This window comes from Kryptolebias marmoratus, linkage group LG19 (assembly GCF_001649575.2).
Source record: "Kryptolebias marmoratus isolate JLee-2015 linkage group LG19, ASM164957v2, whole genome shotgun sequence".
NCBI lineage: Eukaryota > Metazoa > Chordata > Actinopteri > Cyprinodontiformes > Rivulidae > Kryptolebias > Kryptolebias marmoratus.
In genome coordinates, this window is record NC_051448.1 from 6,847,764 (window position 1) to 6,873,139 (window position 25,376).

General features: G+C 38.9%; 2 protein-coding genes across 10 annotated transcripts in view; both read left to right on the forward strand.

Moving 5' to 3' along the window:
* Positions 1 to 5,122, forward strand: part of gphnb (gephyrin b) — a 161,101-nt gene extending 155,979 nt beyond the window's left edge. For 7 of the 9 annotated variants that reach the window (XM_025005027.2, XM_025005028.2, XM_017411976.3 and 4 more), the window contains 7 exons: positions 550 to 671; positions 1,689 to 1,776; positions 2,030 to 2,103; positions 2,264 to 2,331; positions 2,448 to 2,551; positions 3,509 to 3,605; positions 4,436 to 5,122. In XM_025005027.2, coding sequence (XP_024860795.1) covers positions 550 to 671; positions 1,689 to 1,776; positions 2,030 to 2,103; positions 2,264 to 2,331; positions 2,448 to 2,551; positions 3,509 to 3,605; positions 4,436 to 4,569 — 687 coding nt within the window. In that variant the 3' untranslated portion in view covers positions 4,570 to 5,122. The remainder of the gene's footprint in view (positions 1 to 549; positions 672 to 1,688; positions 1,777 to 2,029; positions 2,104 to 2,263; positions 2,332 to 2,447; positions 2,552 to 3,508; positions 3,606 to 4,435) is intronic. The other 2 variants (XM_017411977.3, XM_025005026.2) reach the window with 1 other exon arrangement.
* A 3,886-nt stretch (positions 5,123 to 9,008) lies between these two features.
* mpp5b (membrane protein, palmitoylated 5b (MAGUK p55 subfamily member 5)) lies at positions 9,009 to 25,307 on the forward strand. Its single transcript, XM_017412049.3, has 14 exons — positions 9,009 to 9,212; positions 11,967 to 12,448; positions 13,614 to 13,822; positions 17,030 to 17,107; positions 19,013 to 19,132; positions 19,380 to 19,541; positions 19,720 to 19,797; positions 19,887 to 20,070; positions 22,104 to 22,172; positions 22,247 to 22,312; positions 22,867 to 23,028; positions 23,138 to 23,340; positions 23,536 to 23,646; positions 24,396 to 25,307. Exons 2-14 carry the CDS (start codon positions 12,121 to 12,123, stop codon positions 24,570 to 24,572), a joined length of 1,947 nt encoding a protein of 648 aa, XP_017267538.1. The 5' UTR covers positions 9,009 to 9,212; positions 11,967 to 12,120; the 3' UTR covers positions 24,573 to 25,307.
* Positions 25,308 to 25,376: the final 69 nt, after the last annotated feature.

Here is a 25,376-nt window from a genome sequence, read left to right on the forward strand (position 1 = left end):
TTTTTCTTTTTTCTTGTTTATATTTATCCACAATTACAATATTTGCTCTGGTTGCAACCAGAACAATTTTCACAAGCGCATGTGCAGTCAGGTGCTTCAAGTGTGATGAGTTTTGAACAATTTGTTTATCTCTTTTTATGTGGTTTCCTTAGAAATTACATTTGCACATTTCCTGTGTTCCTCATAAGGAGTGAATGTTCCGTGAAGTGTGTCGTTACCCAACGTGAGGCGCTAACATCGACGCATTGAGCATGGATCAGGATAAGATAGATGCACGAAACTTAGAGGTTATCGCCTTGAAAAAATTCCCAATGTGAGAGGTGTAATCACTCGTGCACACAAATTCTTTGTTTTTGTTTGTTGCGTTTTATCTTGACCAATTTTGAACCTTTGCTGATGAGGATTATTAACTTATTTTGCACATTTCATGAATAACCATGTCTCTGCTCACCAAAGGTTTGTTCTACCACTCAAAGGCACTTCACCTAACTCGTCAAAAATTTAAAAAAGATTGGCGTTTAACATTTCATTTCTTTTGTGCTCTGGTAGCTGCTGAACCCAGAGGACGACCTCCATCCTGGGAAAATCAGGGACAGCAATCGCTCCACCCTGCTGGCCACTATCCAGGAACACGGCTACCCAACGATCAACCTGGGCATCGTTGGAGACAAGTACGGCTTAATATTTAGCCTCTGCATACAGGCGCGAATAAATTTGTTGGTACTCTTACAGAGTCATTAGAAAACCAACAAAACACAACTGATGTGATTACCCTGGAGCTTGTCAACATGCATTTTTACAAATTTCAGTCTGGCTTTTTTGTAGTTTTCTGTCAATAGAGAAGTCCGCCTGGGTCTTCTTCTGTGGAGCTTTATAATTCAAAAAGGGATAAATAAACTTGACTTTACCTTGGAATTCATCTTGAATGGTTTTGGATAGTTTCCTTGGCTCCTTTTTTTTGCCATTAGTACTATCAGTCTGATCAACCTGGGGTTGCATTTCCTCTTGCGTCCACATCCTGGGAGGTTGGCTACAGTCCCACAAACTTCATACTTCTTAATAATCTTACCAGCTGTTGTCAAAGGAACATAAAGGTGCTTGGAGATGGTCTTGTAGCCTTTACCTTCAACATGGATACCTATAATCTTCTTTCTGAGCTCCTCGGACAGCTCTCACCTTGACTTTTTCTGCTCTATGTTCAGTGTGGATCACACAACATTACCAAACTACCCAGCAGCATCTTTGTTCTCTTTAAATTCTCTTGAAGGTACCTGTGATATTATTTAACATTCAGTTTGAAACATGACTATAGCTCAACAATTAATAGTCTCTTTAAGGGTACCAACAAATCTGTCCATATTGTTTTAGCATTTCTTTGTAAATTAAACAACAAATTATTTCTTTTCAGTTTTTGTTTACTCTATCACAAACTGACAGCATTCGAATCTACATTAACTGAATCACTTTTCATGAGAGATGAAGCGTTGTTTCAGTAAGCTGTATGGATATTAATCCATGTCTGTAAATAAATACCTTTAACACTGTTCACGTTACCTTTACCATCAGACGACATGGCCTCTTAACCAAAGCTGGCTCTGTTTCTCCTCTACCTTCCAGTATTTCCTCTCTAGTAAGTTATTAGCTGACATACGTGTGTTTTTTTTGTTTTGTTTTTTCTGTGTTTGCAGCCCTGATGACCTTCTCAACGCTCTGAATGAAGGCATCAGCCGTGCTGATGTCATCATCACCTCAGGAGGGGTGTCCATGGGAGAGAAGGTAAAGACATAGGTGGAAAAATATGTTGTTTTACTGACACCTTGTGGTAGATCAGACAATAACAATTATTATTTTAAAATCATATGAATATATTTAATCAACTCATCACCAAAGCAAGGGGAGGATGCTTGTAGAAATCAGGGCATCTTGACCTTTGTTGCCCATTGTTGTTTATTTTGAAGAAACTTTAAGTTTTCATGACAGTGTCACCCTTTTACTTTTTTGTTTTTCTTTCAAACGTTCTTTTTTTTAGGATTACCTTAAGCAGGTGCTGGACATCGATCTTCACGCTCAGATCCATTTTGGTCGTGTTTTTATGAAACCAGGGTAAGGAAAGAGGATCTGCTTCACTCTTTCAACTTTTTAAGCTTTGCTGTGAAATGTTTTAGGAAGACATTAAAACCGAGTTGATGATTACAAATAGTCTTTAAATGTAAATCTCCAAAGTTTTGTGTAAACTTCTTGTCCTTTCCTTTTTGTTTTTCAGTCTACCAACAACATTTGCCACCTTGGACATAGACGGTGCTCGCAAACTTATTTTTGCCCTTCCAGGTAGTGTGTGAAGTTGAGAGAAAGAGTGATTTAGCCAACCGCTTTGTCAGAGACGTTACTCAGATATTTTTCTCTTTGCTCTGCTGTCCATCCCCCCTGTCCATCCCCATCTGTCCTAGGAAACCCTGTGTCTGCTGTTGTCACCTGTAATCTTTTTGTCATCCCTGCCTTGAGGAAGATGCAGGGCATTTTGGACCCCAGACCCACCATCATCAAAGCAAGGGTAGGAGGCTTGGGGAAATCAGGGCATCCTGACCTTCTCAGCCCTTCTGTTGTTTATTTTGAAGCACGAAAAGTTTTTTCTCCTCTCTGAGATGCAGCAAACTGTAAAATATGAGAATATTTATATCTTTGTTTGTAATAAATGTGCAGGGTATTTCATTGCGGCGTGTTGCATCGTAATTGTGACCGTTTTCATCATCTGCTTGATAAATATTTATGACCACAGCGTTTTGCCGTGATTTGGTAAAGGCATCACGGCCCACACTGACCCTGAGGCCGGCGCTTCCATGATGAATATTCATAAGCGTGGAGTGAAAAACAAAATATCACAAGAGTATTTCACACACAGAGCAGACGAAGCTGATGTCCCCAGCTCACAGGATGAAGTGAAGGATGAGGTCTCCGGTCATTATGGGTGCCATCCAGAGGGCAGTGTTACATTATCTGCTGTTAAAAAGCACTTAGATGCTGATAAGTGGCTCAAAAGGGCAGATTATGTCAGATTAAATAGTGTTCTAAATAAAACCTTAGTGGGCAAATTTAAAGTAGCTTTTTAGACATTTCTGTTTGCCAGATTACCTCCAAAACACTATCAAATTTTGACAAATTTGGCAGAATTTGGGATGGAAATCAGCATTTTACCATAGACGTTATAATAGATCTAATGTTTCAGATATGAGATGTTTGTCATCAGATTTTTTTTTCTTTTTTTGTGACGGTCAGTAAAGTTTAAATCCAGTTACTAAGTTTTGGGTTAAATTTGGTCTTTAAATATTAATGCTAAATAAAAATTAAAAACCTTCGTTTCATGAGGTCTGGAACAGTAGGGCCTGAATACTGGATGAGTGCAGAAGGAATTCATTTATCTCAAATACCAAGTACACATTTGGCTTTGAAAAGTACAAAAAAATATTGCGCTTATTATCATATTTTATTTTAATTGTATATTTGTTTCTAGTTGTCATGTGACGTGAAGTTGGACCCTCGCCCTGAATACCATCGCTGCATTTTGACGTGGCATCACCAGGAGCCTCTGCCGTGGGCACAGAGCACAGGTACAAAACTCCACGCCTGCAGAGACGGTTAAACACGTGGAACAACGTCCACATGCGTGCAGCAGGCGTACATCGTTTACTTTACCGTGCTCTGTTCGGTGCAATACGAGATTTCTTATCAGAACTACCTTTGTTATACCTCTTAGATAAAAGGTGAAACCTAAAAACTGTTCATCAAAGACATCAGTCCTTTTGGTGAACATGTACAACTGTGCAAATGGTTTTCTAAAGTTATTTACTGTTTTTCTCATCCTCTATCAGTTCCTTATGTTTTTTAGTTCAAGCAAAATGTTTGTACCTCTTTTCAGGCATATTTTCTGTGCATAGCTATTGGAATTGAATTATAAACAAAGTTTTAGAATTCCTTGAAGGAATGCATATTGCCCGCCACCTTTCATGCCAGAGTTCTAGACTGGGATCATCTTATGATGAGAAACGATGATGTTACAGCCTTTTTGATTGAACATTATAAAACAACGCGACGTGCAAGTTCATACAATATCACAGCGTAGTATCAAAGTATGTGTTGTGAATGACTCTCAGCTACTACCATATCAAATCTGAGGTCAATATCTGTAAAATTGCCTGAATTAGAACCATTGTTAGTGATGCATGAATGCATTACAACTAAAACTGCAGCGTTTGATATCATGGATTAGTAGATATTATTTGTTCTGGCTACAATGGATTTTAAATACTCCAAAATGATGAGATTTTACTGGAGCACGGTTAATCAAAAGGACCTGGGGTCACCTTGTATGACCAAAAAAAACACAAAAAAAACCAAACCTCTGACATGTGCTGTTCCCTCGGTCTCCTCTCTGCTGCAGGAAACCAGGTGAGCAGCAGATTGATGAGTATGCGCAGCGCTAACGGGCTCCTGATGCTACCTCCAAAAACAGAGCAATACGTGGAGCTGCACAAGGGCGAGGTGGTCGACGTCATGGTCATCGGACGGCTATGATGTCATCAGAGCGGGACGGCGAGACGGCGTCATATAGCGCGGGTTGGAATGGGTGGTTCACGGTGCATGTCCACATATCATTGACTATTCTGTAATATGCAATGGCACAGCTAGTTTTTATTGATTTGGATAACGTTGAGGTATAGTCAACATCTTGATCACAACCTAGATACATATAAAAAAAAAAATAATTTAAAAAGATTCTAGTATTTCAAACAAAGAAAATATAACTTTTAATGAAAAAAAATCTAATTATAAAAAGAGATTTATTCTGTAATATATTATTATGATTATTCTTATTATTATTATCATTATTCTTATTATTATCATTATTATATTAAGGCAACTTTGTTCCTTTCATTGCAATTGCTTTGTGTGTTCAATGCTAGACCTTATCTATAGCAGTAGCATTTTAATAGACAGCTGTAGGTGCCTGCCAGGACAAAAAAAAAGAAGACTATTATTTTCTCATCTTTAGTGGAAAAAAAAAACAAAGTTTTTTGAAAGTGAAGAAAACATTAGGGAAGGCTCCAGATTTCCCGGTGCTCAGTCAGGAGGAAAAAGGTGCACAAGAAGACCACCTTCCTCTTCTGGGTGCCCATCAAGGTGACACTTCTGATTTTCTCTCATTAGTATGCATCATAATGGCTTCACAAAGAGCTTTGCTTGTTGTTTATCTTGTGAGTCTTGTTTATGTGCGCAGTGCCAAAATGCCTGGGNGACCCTGAAGCTTCCTTATATTCACAGTGACCGGGCGAGCCGAGCCTGGGAGAAATAACCTTTTATTTGATCAACTATTTAAGAAAATATTCAAGAAAAGAAACAGCTTCTTTAAGTGCTGACAGCCTTTTTAACCAACTTCACACGAAATGTACAGAAAAAAATAAAAAATAACCATATTGTACAGATATATGTGACCAGCACTCCTAAGGAAATTATTAAGCAATGAGGAGATATTGATCAACTCTGTACTATAACATTTTCTGTAATGATATGAAACTGATGAAAGAGACTAAGATAATAAAAATCCTTGATCATTATGTAAAAAAAATCTTGTTGGGTTTCCTTTTTAATAAAATATATTATTGGAAAAAGTGGGGGTTTTTTGTCATTGGTGCTAAAAACTTTGTAGATGTGACCCACTAAGAAATCAAACTTAGTAATTGTCTAATTTTTCTTTCCTGGATCATTCTCTAAAGAATATTTTTTTGTTTAAGACACTTTACTCTGAACTGTGAATCCTTCATTGTATAAAAAAAAGCATCTGCATTAAGTTCTGTTAGAAAACTTTAGCTGGCAAAAATAACCATAATTTTAATACAATTAATCTAATATGAATGTTTTTTATTGTAGAATAAGGGTTCCCAAATGAAGTCTTATTTGGACCCAGTCTGGCTGCTAAATTTCAGTGGGCAGCACAGATTTTTCTGCATTTACGGTCATTTGTTTCAGGTGCCGCAGCTCTTTTTTTTAATAAATTACAGTAATTTCTTTTAGGAAGAACAACTGTGGCAGTATTTATTGTTAATTCATTATGTATATGTATTACCGTATAAAATGGACCTTTGCTAAAGAAAGATTTCTTTAGTTGATGACTACAGAAGGAAACTTTATTACTTGTAAAAAAAAATAACAAAGCCGCTCTTACAAGTTACAGGGAAGACATGCAAACTCTGAGAAAAGATTTCATCCAAGATTCAACTTTGTCATTTTTTTCTTTAAGTCAGCTGTACTGACCACCATATTGCTGTGCAGTCCACACCTTCAAAAAGTTAAAGAAACTTTTCAAGCCCTGTATTTTAACAAATGGTTTGATAACATATCAGTGGTTGACAATAAGTTAATATCTGATTATACAGTATTGCGCAAAACTCTCCAGTCATTCCGGTTTTCTTCATATTTTGCTTCTAAAGAGCCAGACTTTTCTTGTTTTCGTTTAAAATAGCTTTGACACATTTTTCTCCAGGTTTACTTTAGGTTCATTCTTTTAAATTTGTCCTTCTTCCCAGAGGACTGTTAGCTGAAAATCTGTCAAACATGATCGACTGGAGGACGACGCGCCTCTCAGGTCCTGTCGAGGTTGTCACCTTTTTCAGTAATGGGTCATCTGCTGTAGATGGTTTTAGCCAAAGTCCAGAGAAAACGTTTAAAAAGATCTTCAGAAAACCCGACAAACAATAGGTCAAGACCCTTTCAAAAGACTACAGGAACACCTGTCTCCTTGGAAGCAAAATATGAAAAAATAAAGAGTGGTTAAAAACTTTTACACAGCGTTGCAGTTTTACATCAGCAAAATGTTTGGAACATAATCCTGTTTATCTATAGCTGTGTGTTTGACTTTACATCAAAGTAATTTTTCTCACTGCTGCTTCTTAGATGAAGAGCAATAATCCGCTGCATTGGAAACCATAAGAGGTTTTCACCGCCTCTGTCTCTCCGGAAAGGTAAGTATTTAAGATTCGGGAGCTTGAAGAAAGGAGCCTCACAAGAAAAAGAGGTTAAAAGCAGAGGTGTCAGAAAAGATTAACCTAATAGGAAATGCAATGAGGGAAAAAGGCAGCTCTGGGCTTTAGTGAAGGGTTTCAGGGAGGCAGCATGAGATTAGACAGTTTCTGTTCTTCTCTGCGAGATGAAATGACAGCAGATCCCATTAGCTGGAGATGATTAATGGTGCCGTGCCAAGAAAGTAGACATTCATTAAAGCGAACGTGTAAAAAGTGTGTTAAATGGAAGGTGGGTAAAGTGTAAAGATGATTGTGGAAAGTAACCGCATATTCTCTGTACCCTAAAGTGCAGGCAGTGTGTGTTTATTTATTAGAGGATGAGTGCCTAATTTTCCTGAATATACTGAACCAGTTAAGGCAATTGAGATAAAAAGGCAAATGGGATGATTAGTGAATAGTTAAAACCTGCCTGAAGAAAGTAACGTGGAAACCGTAATTTGCATTTATAGTGTGTGTGAGCAAAAGTTAAACAGAGAAACATGGATGAAAACTGGCCAGTTGTGGATATTTCTTCTGCTTTAGTGAGATTTTCCTTAGTTTTACTGCACATTTTCAGTCATGTTAATCTGTAGCAAATGGTTTAAACTCTAGTTATTAGTGTTTATTATAAAACTGATAAAACATTTGCTTTTATTTATAGGAGCAGAACACTTGGTATATATGTAGAGTTGGTTCTCTTGCCTTTTTTAGGATCTTTCAATTTTTAGGCTTGAGCGTAAACCTAAAAATCAGAGATGCTGCTGTTGTCTGCAACCAAACTGTGGCTTTATTTATTTATTTGTTTGTTTTAACAGGAGACGGCTGGTAATTAAAAATCTCTGCTTCTCACTCTGGACTTGAAAAATCTGGATTAAACAATTTGTTGCTTTGAGAACTTTGTGTGAGATGAGGTGATAAACACAGAATGGAGCTTGACCATTAAGGGATTTCTATATGAGAGGAGAGATTTTGTAGGCAAGCTTCAAGTTTACAAAATGTTGATGTACAGAGGTTAACTCAGGAAAGTGAAGTGTTGGTGTATCTGTCACGAAGTAAAGGATAAAACAATCAGGTTTCTTTGGCTCCCCTTGGTGTTCAAAATGTGATCTGCAATGTTTCACAGTCCCTGAGAGAAATTACGATCAAGTATTTCTTTAAAATCACATTGAGCATTGTTCTCTTTTTTTTTTTTTTTTAAAGTACATTATCAAGTCAATAAATCTTAAATATAAAACCTCTACAAACTTTTATGTAGCAGCTATAGTAAAGGTAAAATGATCTCTGTTTGAATTCATTCATAATGCACATTATGGTACTATTTTAAGTCAATCAGAACATCACAAACACATAACCAGACTTCCCTAAACAGTTAACATAGAAAACCGTTTACTATTCATATGTAATGACTTTTTTTATTACAATAAACATAGGCCAAAATTAATTTCATATTTTCTAGATTTATCACCACAGTTAGTGTGATTTGGGATACTTGTACTGCTTAACATTATTTCTAATCTTATTCTAATTATTTCTTATCTTCTCTTTGATTATATTGTTTGAGTTTCATATTTAGTTAATTGTTAGAAATATTTTTAAGATATTTCGTACATAAAGAAACCAAATAAGCTTTTTAATGAGAATAAAAGTACAGTTTGAATATTCATAAAAGTACACATGGACAGATTTTATGAAGGGAACTATTGTTTAAGAAAATATAAAAATACTATGAATATTAAGATGAGTCAGTTTACAGTATTAAAGGTATATTTATAAAAATAAATGATTGGAATATTACGGTTCAATTTCTATAAGTAGTTATGATGATTACTTGAGTATCGAGTCTAATGTAATCCTAATAAATGTAAATGCGAAGATTTACGACAGTGTCGTAATGCGTCTGACGGAAAGGTGGCGCTGTCGAGCTGCACTGTTGCCAGGGCAACGACTCAAAACAACCGGTGGCGCAGTTCACCAACAGCCACAAGTGTCCCGACTCACAGCGCCCCGGACAGGACTCTGCAGCGGCCAAACGCGTCCCGTGAGCTCCGTGTAGGAGGTTATTAGGAGTTTTCTTTCACAGTCGTGTTTAATCAGCTCTCGCTCTCCGAACAACCGGCTCCTCTCTCACCAAAAGTCGGACTGCTGGCTGGTTTTGAAGCGGTGAGTAGCCGCTTTCTGTAACGGGACAGTTAGCGGTACGACGCTGCTAAAGCTAGCTAAACTCGGAGCCACACGCTTCGCGCTAAGCATCAATAATACGTCTAAAACTACGCATTTTAAATTTAAACACCGTGGTTATTCGAACTGTGCCGTTTGCGTTAAGGTCTTACATATTTGTAAATGTCTAAAAAAGTTTTTTAAAGCCAATACCACAGGACTTAAGTAGTTTATTTTATTTTTTTACATCGACTAAAACCATCCGTTAGTCGCTTGAGCTCAGAGTAAAATGGGAATTTTACAATACACCATATATTTTTGTTTTGTCGTACAATTTTAATTGGCACTTGAAGAAAACATCACTCTGATAAAAAATAAAGTGGAGACTGTTGCAGTTTAAATTAACATGTCAGTCTATTAGTGTAGGATGCCATTTTGTTTGTAAACTATAATCTTTTTCCCTTTCTGTGCTTTTAATCACACCTAATGTAATATTTCAGTAAGGCTCAAGGTGATTTTAATAGACATGCTTTATTATTAGCCACATATTCTGGATTTATTGTTCATTTAAGTGAGACAAATAAGAAAATAGATGGTTGTTTCAGGATGACATGATTTAAAAATTGTTAATATTTTAGTTCTAATTCTTAATCATTTCACATTTTTGGCTCTGTTTGATTCCAAAGAATATAGTCACTGCAGAGGACTGTAACTCAGTTCACATACAGTACAGAAGTGGAGCCAAACTCCTTTGCCTGCGTTGTTATATGTTAATGTGTTGTGTGCACCTTCATTTGTTTTCATGCTTCTACCCAGGCTCGTCGCTCTCCTCCCAGCATCCCTCCCGGTCCTGCTGTGGCCGCTGAGCTAGAGTAGAGCCTGAGATCCCAAGCTTAATTAAGCCCACGGGAACAGATGGTCTGCTGGCAGCCTCTGCTGTTTCTCGGCACTACCCTGCCACACTAAACGCAGCTAAACGCTTCTGTAGAGGAAGGGTTTAAAAGGCGTGGAGGTAGACTTGCCAAACATGATTAGCAGTAGAGACTTGGTAAGAGAGGGTAAGGCCTGCCATTTAATTGTAGAGGACATGACTGACTTTGTTACATGGGCGTCAGGGAGGCCTTCCAAGGACAATGCTATTATTATTTTTTTTGTTATGCCTACTTTGATTTACCAACAGTAGCAACAAGTGTGGTATAATACAGATAATTATCTTTAAAGTCTGCAAACTGGTCTTCTGTCAGGCCTATAATTTATTCAGCCTATAATAAGATGGTAAAAATACAGCCACACCAACTAGCATTTAGTGTTATTATATCTGTGTAAGAACTTTTGTCATAAATTATAGATTTAGGGTTTTGTTTGTTCAAACTGACCAATCAAATGCGTCAGATCAGCATGTCTCAGTCATACTATCAAATCCAGATTAGTGTTTGTCAAGACATACTACTTAACCAGGACATACTGGTTTATTTGCGTTTTTATTTTTGGCATTAATATAAGCAGTTAGCTACAGGTGAGTGTGAGGGGATTTAAGGTGACCGAGGCCAGAAGGCTTTCCATGTTAGGAATTAGATTAGTGCTTTGGGAGATGAAACCACAAAGAAGGAAAAGTTGGTCCTGACCCAACAAAAATGTGCCTTTTATTCCACAAACTTCTAAGAGACTTTGTTAGTTTTAAAGGGGAAATGAAAAGTGTTTTGAAGCTGACATAAATCAAAAGAAAGTCGTGAAAAGTGCTTGTTTTCTGAGTCTCTCATTTAAAAAAAATTTACACAAATTTAGAATTGATAATAAAAGATCAAAAAAAATACTAGGCTCTTATTTTCCGTGATCCCTCGGAAGTGTGACGTGTTGACAGCCAAAGACAGGAACATGAACAAGGCAGTAAACTGCAAATACTGTGTGGGGGGTGAAACGGTTCAGTTTGTTGCAATTAATTGTGTAAACTGACCCAAAACTCCAACAGCTGTGTCATTCTTCAGCTTCCTGAAGGACAAGAAAGTTTGATGGATGTGGTTAATTTAGCTCCTGGTGGAAATTATAACCCAATGTCTGGAGACTGACTCTAGAGTTAACGTTTTGAAGATGACCATCTGAAATACAAACCTTTAACCACCGCCTGTCGGACCGGCACGGGCCGCCTCCTGCTGTCCTGATGGGAAACTCCTTGAAGACTGTGTGACATCTTTGTAAAGCTCAGGGGCTTGGGTTCCTGACAGCATCACTCGAAACCAAAACAAAACAAAAAATAACGCTTTTTTAAACTGGTACCTCTTCGGCTTCCATTTTCACTGATAAACACTGCGACAGTAACCTCCTCAGTATCCTACGGCGGTCTGCCACAGCTGGCCCCGCTTCCTTCTGCATCGCCAACCAAGGAGGTAACTCCGCCCACGCAATTAGCCCTTTTCAGGTTTTTGAAACAAAAGCTCTAAAAACAAATCATTAATGTTTTAAATCAGAGGAATGGACCACTGGAGTGTTTTATTATAGTGTTTGACTGAAAGAAAAACATGAAAACTCATTTTTCTTCTATTTAATTTAATTTCCCCTTTAATTTTAATTGAACTATTAATCACTTTGTTGCTGCCAAACTGCAAAATAATTCCTAAAAATCCTTTCTGCTTCAGTCTTTGAATTCTTAAGAGTGTGTTCAAATTGTCAATTGTGAACTAGAAAGATCATCTTTTTTTTAAATCTTTTATCAATTTTGTTTTATGTAAGTCCTTTTTTATTTTTCTGTTTTTATTCCAGGACAAGAGATGCACAGAAGAACACAAAGATCTGCATCCTATAATGGAGTTCTTTGACCCTTGAGCGGATTGTTTCCAGCAGTAGTTTCTCATAATACTCTGGCAGATTTCAGGAAACCCTGGGGTGGTTTGAGCTGTACGCCGCTGCAACAGGGATGATTACATCCCATATGAACGGTTATGTGCAGGAGGCCTCTGGTCAGGCCGTGAGCTATAGAGAGAGGGCTGTGGACTGTCCAGGACAGGAAAGCAGCCTCGTTAAATCCCCTCAGTGCAGCGCCCACATGGAGAGGATCCAGCTCTACCAAGAAGAGATGAGGAAGAGGAGAGAGGAGGACAGCAAGGGAAAGCATGACATTGATCCTAATGCTTCTCTGAGGCTCAAGAAGTTGTCGCAGAACCTAAAGGTTGGCATTGACAATCCCACCTTCAATGGGAAGGAAAAGGTTACCAAAGACACAACCTGCCCGGAACCTGTAGTCGGTGAGTTAAAGGGAGGAAGGAAGTGTTGGAAGATCTTTACGAGGGTCACAGATGTTGAATGGAGGAAGGAAAGTTTGAAAGGGGAGGAGTGATGCAGACCTCAGGGAAGAAAAGGGCGTTCTGAGGTTTTACAGAAATAAACGGGAACAAAAGAAGTCAAAACAATGACTACTGAAGGAGCAGAGCAAAGGGCAGAGTGGGAGGAGGAAGGGTTTATGGGCTGTCCTGTGGGATTCACACTGAGATTTTCAGCTCAGCACAAAATCTAGCAGTTGTCCCATTTTTTTTATTTAAAACTAAGCTATTTGTAGAAGCTAATCAGAAACAATGAGTCAGACTGTAGGAATACCTTTGGGGGTCCAAACAAATCAGATATTATTTTATTTTACAATATTTGACTCAAATCAAGAAAACAAAATTTTACTGGATATGGCACACTTAAAAAAGACATTTTTTTCTTTGCAGCACTCCTATAGCTTGGCAGTGTTAAAAACAAAATACATTAATGCCAACAGAATCTTTAGGCTTATTTTACGAAACATTATGTGTAAAGTTCCTCACGTTACGAAAGAATTACTACAGAAATTGTTGGTTTCAACTTCTTAAACTGCGAGATAAACTAATAAATTGTTAAAAATTGTATAGGTTATAAAGTGGTGTAAATTTCTAAATTACCTTTCTGCAGAAAGACTATATAAAATAAATTCTTCAAAACGTATTTAAAAATTAGACACACTGCAGAATCTTTTTAGCTATTAAGGAAAATACATCTTTGCCGCAAAAACACGTTTCCATGTCTTTTTATAAAGTTATTTTCAGGTTCTGCTTTGTGTGGATTTAGGTTTGCGTAAATATTTTTAATGCACTAGAAGTGAACAACTATTTTACTGAGGCCAAGCAGCGAGGAAAGTTTCTAATTTTTAGTTACAATTTTAAATTCAGTCAAGGTCAAAAATTGACCTTCTGAATGTGAGTATCCATTATAGTTTATGTGACTTGTTATATCAAGATCATTGATTTAGGTTGTAGTCTGGTATTAATAGGCAAAAATCAGACAAAGTTAGGCTGTACATCTTTCTTTAAAGATAAAATATTCATTGGTTTTTGCAATTTTGTGCCTGTTTTCCTAAATATCGCCTCTTTTTTCTGTCTGCTTTTTTGTCAGAACTGGAGGAATTATTTCAGGTTCTGAAATGGGTGCAGAGCTGCTTGCATGATGCTCAGAGCCAGCAGGATGTGGAGCTGATAATGCAGCTCCTGGCCAAGGAGGAATTCAGGAATGCCTACACGATCTACTCCGCTGTGTCGCAGCAGATGAGCCGAGTCAGTCCCTCGTCGCCCCTCACCTCACAAGCTCAGGACCTCTGCCAGGAGGTACGCTTATAATCGCTGAGCAGAGTTTTTCTGTTCCACCGTTTCATGGCGTTTATACAGCTTGTATCTGTCTGTTACCTGTCTGCCAGAACTTATTAAGTTTTGGAGTCACCCCAGTTCAAGATAGCTCCTACAGCCAGCTGGCCTTAAAATACACAAAAAGGGCTATAACTCAGTCAATACAGATAGTGACCTAGATGTTGCTGTGGTAGTAGCTGAGAGTGATTTATAACACATACATTTTAGCTTAAAACTTTGGCATTAACTGATAGAATCAACACTATATCTGTGTTGGTAAATGGTAAATAGCTTGCACTTGTATAGCGCTTTATCTAGTCCAAGGACTCCGAAGCTCTTCACAAGGACACAACGGCTGAGGTGGACAGAGCGGGGTTTCAAACTAGCAACCCTCTGGTTACAGGACGAGCCACTGCCGCCCACGGCAAAATATCTCATGAACCACTGGGCAGATTTTAATGAAACTCTCAGAGAGTAATCACTTGAGTTGTTCCTCTACAACTCAAGAATTTTTGGAGTTAATCGAATTCAAGATGGCCTCCTCAGCTTATCGACCTCAGCCATCACAAAAAAATACCCATAACTTAGTCAGATATACAGATATTGAGCTAAAGTTTGATGTGATGGTAGCTGAGAATTGTCTTTGACCTCTAACGTATTTCACAAGAAGTCTTAATGTCACATGAGACTATACATAACATCATTTTTCAAGATTTGACCAAAGCGGCTGTAACTCCTCACCTTCTCATCATAGTAATCTTAGTCTAGAACTCTGGCATGAATGACGATGAGCAATATGCATTCCTTCAAGGAATACTAAACCTTTGAACATTTGCATTATCAAAATTACACCAGCAAGAGGTTCAGATAGATCAAATAGACTTGACTGGGCCTAAATTAATCAATCACTAATTGTGGTATTTTTAACCATGACACAAAATTAGTTCTGTGCCTCGGGAAACGAGCTGTGGTCTCCACAGAAGAGGCCATTTGTTCATGCTGTTATAAATTTGTTTGCTGCGTTATCACCCATTAACAGTGTGGCTTTTGATTATTTTGTATTTTTGAAGCTCCTTTTGTAAGCAAAGCAACTGAGCGAACTCAACGAAGCATCAAAAATTGGCTCGAGGCAAATATTATTTTAATACAACACAAAAAAAATAACAACATGAATAATTATGACATGTAAATTATCTTTTCACTAACAAGGTGAGTGAAAACAAACATGAGATATTTGTGGGCTCCAGGCCATGAATAGAAATTAAAGAGCTGGCAAAAAAATAAATTATGTAGCGGTAAGAAAAAAACAGTACTAATTATGCATCAGTGCAGAAATAAATGTAAACAAAACAAGTCAAAACAGTGATTTTTACTATTTTTATCTGGTGGGATTCCACTGATATATTCAACTCTCAAAATCTTTGGTATTTTATTAGTTTGTAAAAGAAATAATTAAAAAGATTATTCATCTTTCACTTTCCCTTCTCACGCAACAGTTTTGTGATTCCTGCAGCGCTCCAATTCAGAAAGTGAAAGAAAGCCAGAAACCTCACCAGGGAATCTGTCATACCTGACTTCCTTGTTTAATAAACAGCAGCCAGATTGTCTTCGCTGAAGCAAAGCAGCTGTAATTGTCTTGACTTGTGAAGTGAGTCACTGCATGTCAAATATTCATAAGCAGCCCGAACCACAGGCCAGATCATGTAGAAAGACAGAAATAGTGATATGAGTTGCCATAAGTAATATAGACGCATCTTTACACCAACAAGGCACCAAACTAGGATTAGTGTCAGCTTCTCATGAGTGTAGTGACTCTTAGCCGCGGTTAGACTGCTGCAGTGTGATTTTTAGCTGATGGCTAAATGTGTAAGAGTCAAACTTGTTTTGACCACATAAGCTATGAGACAGTGTTTATCCTTTCCAGGGCTGCATGCAGCAATGCAACAGAGCTGTTATTAACTATCATGGATTGATTTGAAGCTAAAGAAGCTGGATCTGATGACCTGTTTTCTGTCACACACGTACAAGCAGCACATTATGTTTCTGCATAGAGTAACTCATCGTCTGCACTCACACAGAGGGTTTGTGCTGTATGGCATCCACTCTGACCATTGTGTAAACTAATCTCCCAGCAGCCCTCTGTGCTGGTTGAGCAGTGCAGCACGCTGCAGGACGAAGGCCAGGATCTGGGCTGCCAGAAAAAGAAACTGCAGGAGCTTACAGCAGCATGGGCTGAGGTGCAGCGCTGCTGGAGGGGGTGGGGGGAGGAAGGGAACGTGCGTCACCTTGTTAGCGAGAGTTTCCATAAGTGTAATGGATGAACTAAGCCCTGACCAAGAGATGAAGAGGCAGAAGTGCAGAGGGAAGAAATGCCTGCTGACAACACAAGAAACAAAGGATTGAAAATAGAATCAAACAGCAAAGAGAAGAAAAACAGGAACAGAGTGAATAGGCGTCAACATAGGTATTGTTCAAAACGGAGCTTTGATCTTTGAGAAAGGCAGCATTTATGCATAAATCCACATGCACAGATTATTTTTAACGTATTAAGCTCTGAGTGCAACTGGAATGTGGAAATTCTTCTGTGAGCTACTTGAGAGAAGCCAAGTGAACAATGTGTGAAGGTCCTGCATATGTTTTCACCAATCTGTGACGCTGTAAACTTGTTTCTTAAAACGTTTTTGTTTTTCAAAAACTGAGCCACCATCACTGATTTGCTGAATGCTTGAAACTTTGAGGTCATCTTGATGAAATGAAAAGTAGTTACCCACGCTGGGCAATAAAAACAAGTAAAGAAACACTAACGGCTTAGAACATAGTAGAAACTGTAGGCTATTTCAATTTTTAGTGTTTTGTTTGAAATAATTTACATTCAAATAGAACTAGGGCCATACACAAAACTTGTAATATTCTGCTTTTAGATGTAAATGTTATCCAACTTTATAAATTAACTCTGAATAAAGCACATTTGCTTTGTGCTCATAATCTGAAATAAGGTTCTACAATCTGACTGAAGAAATCAAAACATGTTAAAAATCAAACACGTATTGATTCCTTACTTTCATTTTAGTCTCAAAGCCTAAATAATTGACCGTAGGATTAAGCAGAGATAGATGAAAGTTGTGAAAATGATCCTCTGAGTTCCTGTAGCCTTTCAAATTTATTTCACCGTAACGTTTCTCTGTTTAGGTTTGGAGGATTGTCCAGTCGAGCCAACAGAAGGAGGGTTTGGAGCTCAGTGTGCTGCTCACCAATCCCCATCTTCAGGTCAGAGATCAGTTTTCCTGCTGTGACCTTTTCTTGACCCACAATATGATAAGGCAACAAGCACGCAGAGCCTTGCAAGCCAACTCATTTATTTAGTTAATATACCAATAATTAGACTACTGGAAATATAATTAACGTTATACACAGCTGCTTCCAAAAGGCTAATTGTTTTCCTTGCACCTTCCACTGGGGAGTCAGAGGTCAAGGTTTTGCATATTAATGGCTTGATGCCTGAAAAGCAGTTGGGAAATTTTCTGTCTCTGATGCCCTTGTATGTACCTGATAAAAACATGCTCTGGGACACTTACAGAAGATAATTGTTTTGCAGAGTAAATCCTTTAATCAATGTTATTTTATCAGTCACTGTAAGGGGTAATTTAAAATGGTGGGCTCAGAAAGGGCAGAATTTGTAAATGAGATTGTTATATTTGCTCATTTCTCTTGCTATTAAGAGACACAATTGATTTGATTTTTACAGCAGAGTCCTCATCAGTAATAGGTTATAAAATAGTCAATTTAACTGGGCCATTCTTGCACATGCACTCACAGAGGGAACATAATGGGTTTAAAGAGGCATGTTTAATTTGCAAACCCTTAAATTATGCGTCCTCTAAATCTTTAGTTGCGAGCAACTTTCCAGTGTTGTCAGACTCGTGATGTAGGAGCCTAAAGACTGGATTTACTTCTTTTTGTGTGTACTCGTCAGGACGTGCCTGCTGTTGAGCTTCAGATTGGCTGTAACCTGTTTCATAATATTCTCACAGTCAGCTTCCCAAGACTTCTGTTGGCAAAATGAGACAAAAAATGCATTCTTCTTTGTGGTTCAACTTGCTCTATTTTTGCTTCTTTTTTTTTTTAAACAAATAAACATTGTCACAGATGAAGGCAAGTCGCTTCCGCAGTTGTTTGAGAACCAGCGTTGGGAAAACAAAGTCGTTAATTTGAGCAATTTTAGGACGTTTGTTTAACATTTATATCTGTCAACGTGAAAGATTTAGACAGATACCTAAACTGTATTTTACTTGGATCTCTGCCCATGTCAGTTTAGGCATTGTTGGTAAAAAAATGGAGTTACGTTATCAGATTGCCATCGCCCATTTGCGAGGCTACAAGGTGAGAAAAGTCCTCAGGTGTGTGACTCTGCTAGGATTTTTATGACTTCGTGTCCAGAACCAGTGATCTGATGTGTGACCCTGTGAACCAGACTCTCTGAGTCAGGACCACGCAGCCAGTGGGGTCGTTCTGATGAGACGTGAGGCTGCCTTGCAGCACAGAAACTGGAACAGATTATGTCAGTTTTTCTGCAGGGAGCAGAGGATCACAGGAGTCACCCCGTTGTTCAGGTAAACAACTTTAGAGACAAAACTAATGGAGGCATGTGAGAAAGTATGCCATCCCCTCAAGTCCACTTCTGTCCCCCTCATTGTTTAACAGAACACAGTGTCCTCTAAAGAAGGGAAACCAAAGGTGTTAAATGATGTGTGGTGGATGGTTCTGACTCCTAAATGAAGGGGGAGATTAAGACAGATTGAGTGGACACCGAAGCTTAGCCTGGGTCTGCTCTCTCCGTGTCCCTTTGCTGCCAGACAAAAGAAACTAATTTAGATTAATGTTTATTAAAGATTGCTTGTCGCGTCACATAAAATGAAGGAGCAATCTCTGTCTTCTTCATGCCTTGGAACTAGGCTTTCTGGTTTAAAAAAAGGCAAGAGGTTGGTAAGCTTGGTTCAAGGTACATGTCTAGAAATACTTGTCGGCCCTTTTTAAACTTTTATTTTACAAGTTTTGTGTTTAAAGGACATCATGCCTCAGTTTTTGCCCATTATGTGGTTGTAAATATCTGAATATGTATCCATATATGTGCGTATGAACCTTATTTTCTTTGTGTGTTTGTTCATGTGACAGGCGCTGATGCAGGCTCATGACAGTGTGGCTGGGCAGGAAATGGCTGAGGAAAATATGACTCAGTATCTTGGCGAGACGGTTAAATTAGTACGGCTGGAGAAAGCCAAAGACACCCCTTTGGTGAGATGTCATGTTTTTTTTTAGTTACAGGTGTCATTAATGTGTCCTTTTTTTACATGTTATTACGATTTCCAAGCAATTTTGACGACTCTAGGACACAGCTAAGGTCCCCGATGATGTATGTGATGTGTTTCTTCTTTAGTTTTTATATTCCTGTATTTGTTCAGCCTTATTAACAAGTGTTACGAGTGTTGTTTGATTTGTGAGAACATTCCTTCATCCGAGTGCTCCTGTATGTGGTTACCAGGGTGCGACAGTGCGTAATGATGTGGAGAGTGTGGTGGTAAGTCGTGTAGTGAAAGGTGGAGCAGCAGAGCGCAGCGGCCTCCTCAGTGAAGGTGACGAGATCCTGGAGATAAATGGGATTCCTATTCGTGGAAAGCACATCAACGAAGTCCATGACTTGCTGGTGAGGACTTTATCGGTGTAAGCTGCAGAGCTTCTACGAATATAAACAACTTCAGTTTGTTGTAGAATTGGCTACATTTTCAAACCGCCCTTAAAGTGAAGGACTGAAATTTGATAGAACTGTATCAGTGTTATGTTTAATTTATTGAATTTTTTTTTTTTTTTAACTTTTTTCACAGCAAGAAATGCATGGAACTTTGACCTTCCTCCTCATCCCGAGCTCTCAGATTAAACCTGCCCCTCACAGACAGACTGTGGTAAATCTCTTACAGTGTGAGCGTGTGCGTGAGAAATCCTGTTTGCAGGTTTCCAAGAGTAAACCTCCTGTTGTAAACCCTCTCCTCAGATGCATGTACGAGCTTACTTTGACTACGACCCCTCTGATGACCCCTTCGTGCCGTGTCGGGAGCTGGGTTTGTCCTTCCAGAAGGGAGACATACTGCATGTTATCAGCCAGGATGACCCCAACTGGTGGCAGGCCTACAGGGATGGAGACGAGGACAACCAGCCTCTGGCTGGACTCATCCCAGGTAGAAATTAGACCAGAGCAGAACATAAAAATCTAGATTAGTGCTTTACAGCACCTCCAGAGAGTATTCACATTTTGTTATGTTACAGCCTTATTCCAAAATGGAATAATATTCCTTTTAAATCTTACCAAACTTATTAAAAATAAAAATATATTGTCATGCCACCTAAAATTAAGCTCAGGTGCATCCTGTTACCACTGATCATTCTACAGATGTTTCCACAACTTGATTGGAGTCCACATGTGGTCAATTCAGTAGATTGGACAGGATTGGGACAGACACACACCTGTCTATACAAGGTCCTATAGTCGACAGCACAAATCAAGCCATGATGTCCAAGGAATTATCTGTAGACTTCTGAGACAGGATTGCATGGTGGCACAGATCTGAGGAAAGGCAGAGAAAGGTCTCAGTGGACCCAGTGTCTTACATCATCTGTAACCAGAAGAAGTTTGGAACCAGCAGGACTGAATCTAGAGCTCACCGCCTGGCCAATTTGAGCGATCAGGATCGAGTGGTTGGTTGTCCTTCTGGAAGTTCTCCTCTTTCCACAGACTGGAGCTGCAGCTCTGTCAGAGTGACAGCCATGTTCTTGGTCTCCTCCCTGACTGAGGCCCTTCTACCCAGAGTGCTAAATTAAGTTAGTGTAATGCTGTAATTCCACATCCTGTGCACTGTGTCTGTCTGGGCTGGTTGTGTGTCCATCAGAGCTATTTTGGGCCACCTCGGACAAAAGATGACCAAAAAAGGAATCATGATTATATTTATAATACTTGTTCCAAAACTGTGGTCCTGAGAGAGAATTGAAGACAGCTGTTGTTGGGATTTTAGATTAGCTTGGTACGAAACTCATTGTGTGTGTGAGAAATTCATGACCATCTGGCCATTTGGTGCAACTGCTGCTACGGCCTGCAGCCACTGACCAGCTAATACAAATGTAACAGCAGTGACATTGTGGAAAGGAAAGAACAAACACAAACAGATGTAAGAGAAACTGATTGGGAACCAAAAACGAGGAAAACTAAGCATCAACAGAAGCCTCATTTGAGTCTTTAATCCTCTATCTGTCAATGAAGCATGAAGAAAAGAAATGGGAAATTTAGTATTGCATTTTCAATTTTATTGCATACATATCAAAGCATTCTTATTATTTTGGTGTGTATATACACAAAAACTAAGTTGTACTGAAGTTTATGAGATCAATGTCGCACAGATGGCTGACAGTGAACCTAATAGGATAGTGAAAATCTCACTGGCTGTAGGCGTGTAAAGACAAGCAGGAACAAGATGTTAACTGTTGGCGCCTTAAACAGCACAAGGTCATGTTATTCTGTGTGAAACCGAGGTTTTTGGTGGTGTGTTCAGGGAACCAGTCTTCAGTACCACTTCACTCTGTTTATATAAAAGTACAAATGAGTGATGAGGATGGTTATTTGAATTCATTTCTTGATTAAAACCTTTCTTTTATTTGCATCAAGTAAACGTTTTCTAATGAAGAATAATCATCCATTTGAATAAGTGGAGGTGTCCAAACGTTTGACAGGTGCTGCAACCTTTGATGCAATCATACAAATTACTTTTTGTAGAAATCACTCCAAAAAAAAAGAAAGTAATTAAAGTCAAAAAACTGAAACACGTGAAACAGATATTCACCTCAGCTCAGAATGAAGTTGCAGACGACTACTAGCAAGAGACAAATAACTAACCTGACTCCACCCATCTGGCGCGTCCAGCAGATTAAAACAAACACTCGAGAATCATTTGAGCTTGCCCTCTGACCCGAGCCTGTTGGGGGTGCAAGTAAACAAGATTAAGCCCTAAGAAATGGAAAGTTGGCTCCTTTTTGCTTTTTCCATCAGCGTACCTTTAAAAAAAACTTCACTAGACCTGCAAATATTTTATACTTTTGATTCTGGTCATTTGTTTTCATTGACAGTGACAAGAAATGTTTAACCTATCAAAATAAATCCTGTTTTTCATTGTTGTTTTTGTTGTTTTACAAATATTATATGGAATTTGTTTGTATGTTTTAGGCAAAAGTTTTCAGCAACAGAGGGAGAGCTTAAAGAAAACTGTAACTGACAAGAGCCAAGAGCAGCAAGGTAACAAATCTTTAAGCAAGCACAGACTCAACTTATTAGGTGTAATAAATAACTGTTTTTTGTAATGTGTTTAGGGAAGATGTGGAGTTCAAAGAAAAGCAAAAAACAGAAGAAGAAGAACGCCTCAAACACGAGCAAAGGTGAGACTACTTTCTCGCGCATCTTTAGCGGCGCGATATCTGTGCGGGTTTAAAACTGCGCTCTGTGTGCGTACTTAACTCAGTGTCGCTCCTCATTAAAGCACCTGCGAAAGCCCGCCTCGGTGCTGGGCAGCTGCCAAACGTCCACCACTGTCAGCATTACGCCCACGCTTAAGCTGAAGTTGACACGCCTCGTCTTTCTCACAGCAGCTTGTCCAGACTTGTTGTGTCACAAGTCAGATTAGACTTGTCTTCACAGACGGGATCAGCGAGCGCTTTAACGGCTTGGAGGGACTTGCGGTTTTAGGGTTCACCCAGAGAGGCACGTATCCTGTTTTAAAAAGAATGACAGGTGTTGTTTCAGTCAAATCGGTAGATGCTTTGATGTAATCCGTCAAACAAAACACAGCTGATAACGGTGCAGTATTTTTATCTTTGAAATCTCTCGTTTCCCTCAGTCACAGCTAGTTACAGATCAGCAGCTCAAGAGCTCAAAGTGATTTAACGTACCGGTCCGTGATGTTTCACTGACCCCTCCTGAACTGTGTCTTCAGACTATGATGACATCCTGACCTACGAGGAAATGTCCCTCTACCACCAGCCTGCTAATCGCAAACGCCCCATCGCCCTGATTGGTCCAGCAAACAGCGGCCACGACGAGCTGCGTCGGAGGCTTCTGTCCACAGAACCAGACAAGTTTGCCGTTGCCGTTCCACGTGAGCTCATCCTCCATGACAATATCAAACATTAATCACAGCCTCTGATGAGGACTAAAACACGTCTGACAGGTCATTGCAATCGATCTCTCCCCTTTTTATGGTTCAGACACAACCAGAAACCCAAGGATACACGAGCGAAACGGACGCGAGTACCATTTCGTGAGCCGCTCTGCCTTTGAAACTGACCTGGCGGCGGGAAAGTTCATCGAATCTGGGGAGTACGAGAAGAACCTGTACGGCACCAGCACAGATTCTGTCCGACACATCATCAACTCTGCTCGTATCTGCTTGCTCTGCCTGCACACGAGGGTAGGAGGCTGGATGTTTGTTACTGTGAAGTTATTTCAAAGATCCCATGACGCTCCGCCAGAAAATAATGTGAAAGTTTTGTTTCCTGAGTCAGAAATCCCAGCAGAGATGATGCTATAAATCATATTTATTTTAGTATCTAAATTTTAGCTTTCCTTTTCATTTGTTTGTGTGTCTTGGGTTTTCTTCTGTCAGTCACTGCGAGTGTTGAGGTCCTCCAACCTAAAGCCGTATGTCATCTTCATCGCTCCTCCTTCTCAAGAACGACTGCGCACCCTGCTGGCTGCAGAGGGGAAGACACCAAAGGTAAAAGACAGCAGAAAAGAGAACATATGGGACGGTGGTGTCCATCCTGGTCCTCCAGGGCCACTATCCTGCAAGTTTTAGATGTTTCCCTGCTCTTCAGCAGGTCTTCAAGTTCTGCAGAAGGCTGTCAATCACTCATTCATTCAAATCGGGTGTCAAAGCAGAGAAACACCTAAAACATGCAGGATAGAGGTCCTCCAGGACCAAGATGGACACCAACATAAGTTAAATCTTAATTTTATTTCTACCCAGCCAGAACAGCTTGTTTCTTCAGAGTATTATCTAAAAACAGAATTAAAACAAACAGTTATTTTCAGATCTACTATAAAGAGTACTGTGCAAAGGTTTTAAAGCAAACTAATTTTTTGTCTTATGTTGCTTAAACTGATTACAAACTGGTGAGCTACAAGTTACTCTAACCTTTAAGGATATGTTGCTTTTTTACTCTGAGTCAGAAGTTTTACCAAAAAAAAAACTCATGCTGCTCTGAACCATGTAATTAAGATTCATTACAAAAACAAAAGATGGATAGCAGGAAATGGTGCTTCTGTGTAGTACTTAAACAGTAACTTCTTGTAGTTGTGTATAGAAAGAAATGGCCAAAGATCAATATAGAAACCTAGGAAAAGTGAGTCTGGATAAACACTGGAATTTTAAACTGAGATCTATGGAGGAACCCTGTATTTACCATTTGTGTCTGAACCAGACTAGTCGGTTTAAACATTTTTCAATTAATGTCTGTTTTTCAGCTGGAGGAGCTGAAGGAGGTCATTGAAAAGGCCCATGAGATGGAGCTCAACTACAGCCACTTCTTTGACGCCACCATCGTTAACATGGATCCAGACCAGGCTTTCCTCGAGCTGCTCAGGCTGATCGATAAACTGGACACTGAGCCGCAGTGGGTGCCCACGTCCTGGCTCTGCTAGGAGCCGTTTCCTCTCAACACAAAGAGTCTCAGGGAAGAAGAAGAAGGTAAATGGAGGACAAAAACTGAGAAAGGACGACTGTGGTTAAAATGTCTCAGGATTTTCACTTGCACATTTTCCTCACTTTCAGAGGATTATTACAGCAGAGATGGACTTCAGTTTCCTTATTTCTTAATGTATGTCTTTTGTGGGTGATTTTTTTCTCGTTTTATGAAAGTTTTGCTGATCCTATGCAAAACTCATTTATGTGATGAGTAGAAATATTAAGTTATTTAAAATTGTAAATATATATGTATATATATTAGACCAAAAAAGTAAATATTTTATTGTTACATTTGGGTGTGCCACACCAAATCCAAAGTATTCAACTGGAGGATTCGGCTTCAAAATAAAACATGGAGCCAAAACCTCATCAGGTTAAAAGATAAAACTGGGTAAACGTCGATTTTTGTACATTTAGTTTCCACGTCTTCCACTCAGAAGAGGACATCTGCTGTAGCCTGCATAGCTTTGGGAATATTTTGACACAAGTATCAGTGTTTTGTCTCACTTTCACTACAATCAGACTGATCTCAGGTTGATTATTTTACTCTAATTGTGAAAAGCTGAGATTGTTTTATACCAGTGTAGTACGAACGTGACTTTATATGAATGAGTAAAAAACAAAAAAAGCAACAAATGCGTAGATTTCAGTGATTCATAAGCACAATTTTGCAAAAATGTTAATAAAAACAATAATTGAACCAGTAAAGTAAAGTTGCATTATTTTTGCAATTTAGCAATATTTGAAGCACAGATAAAACA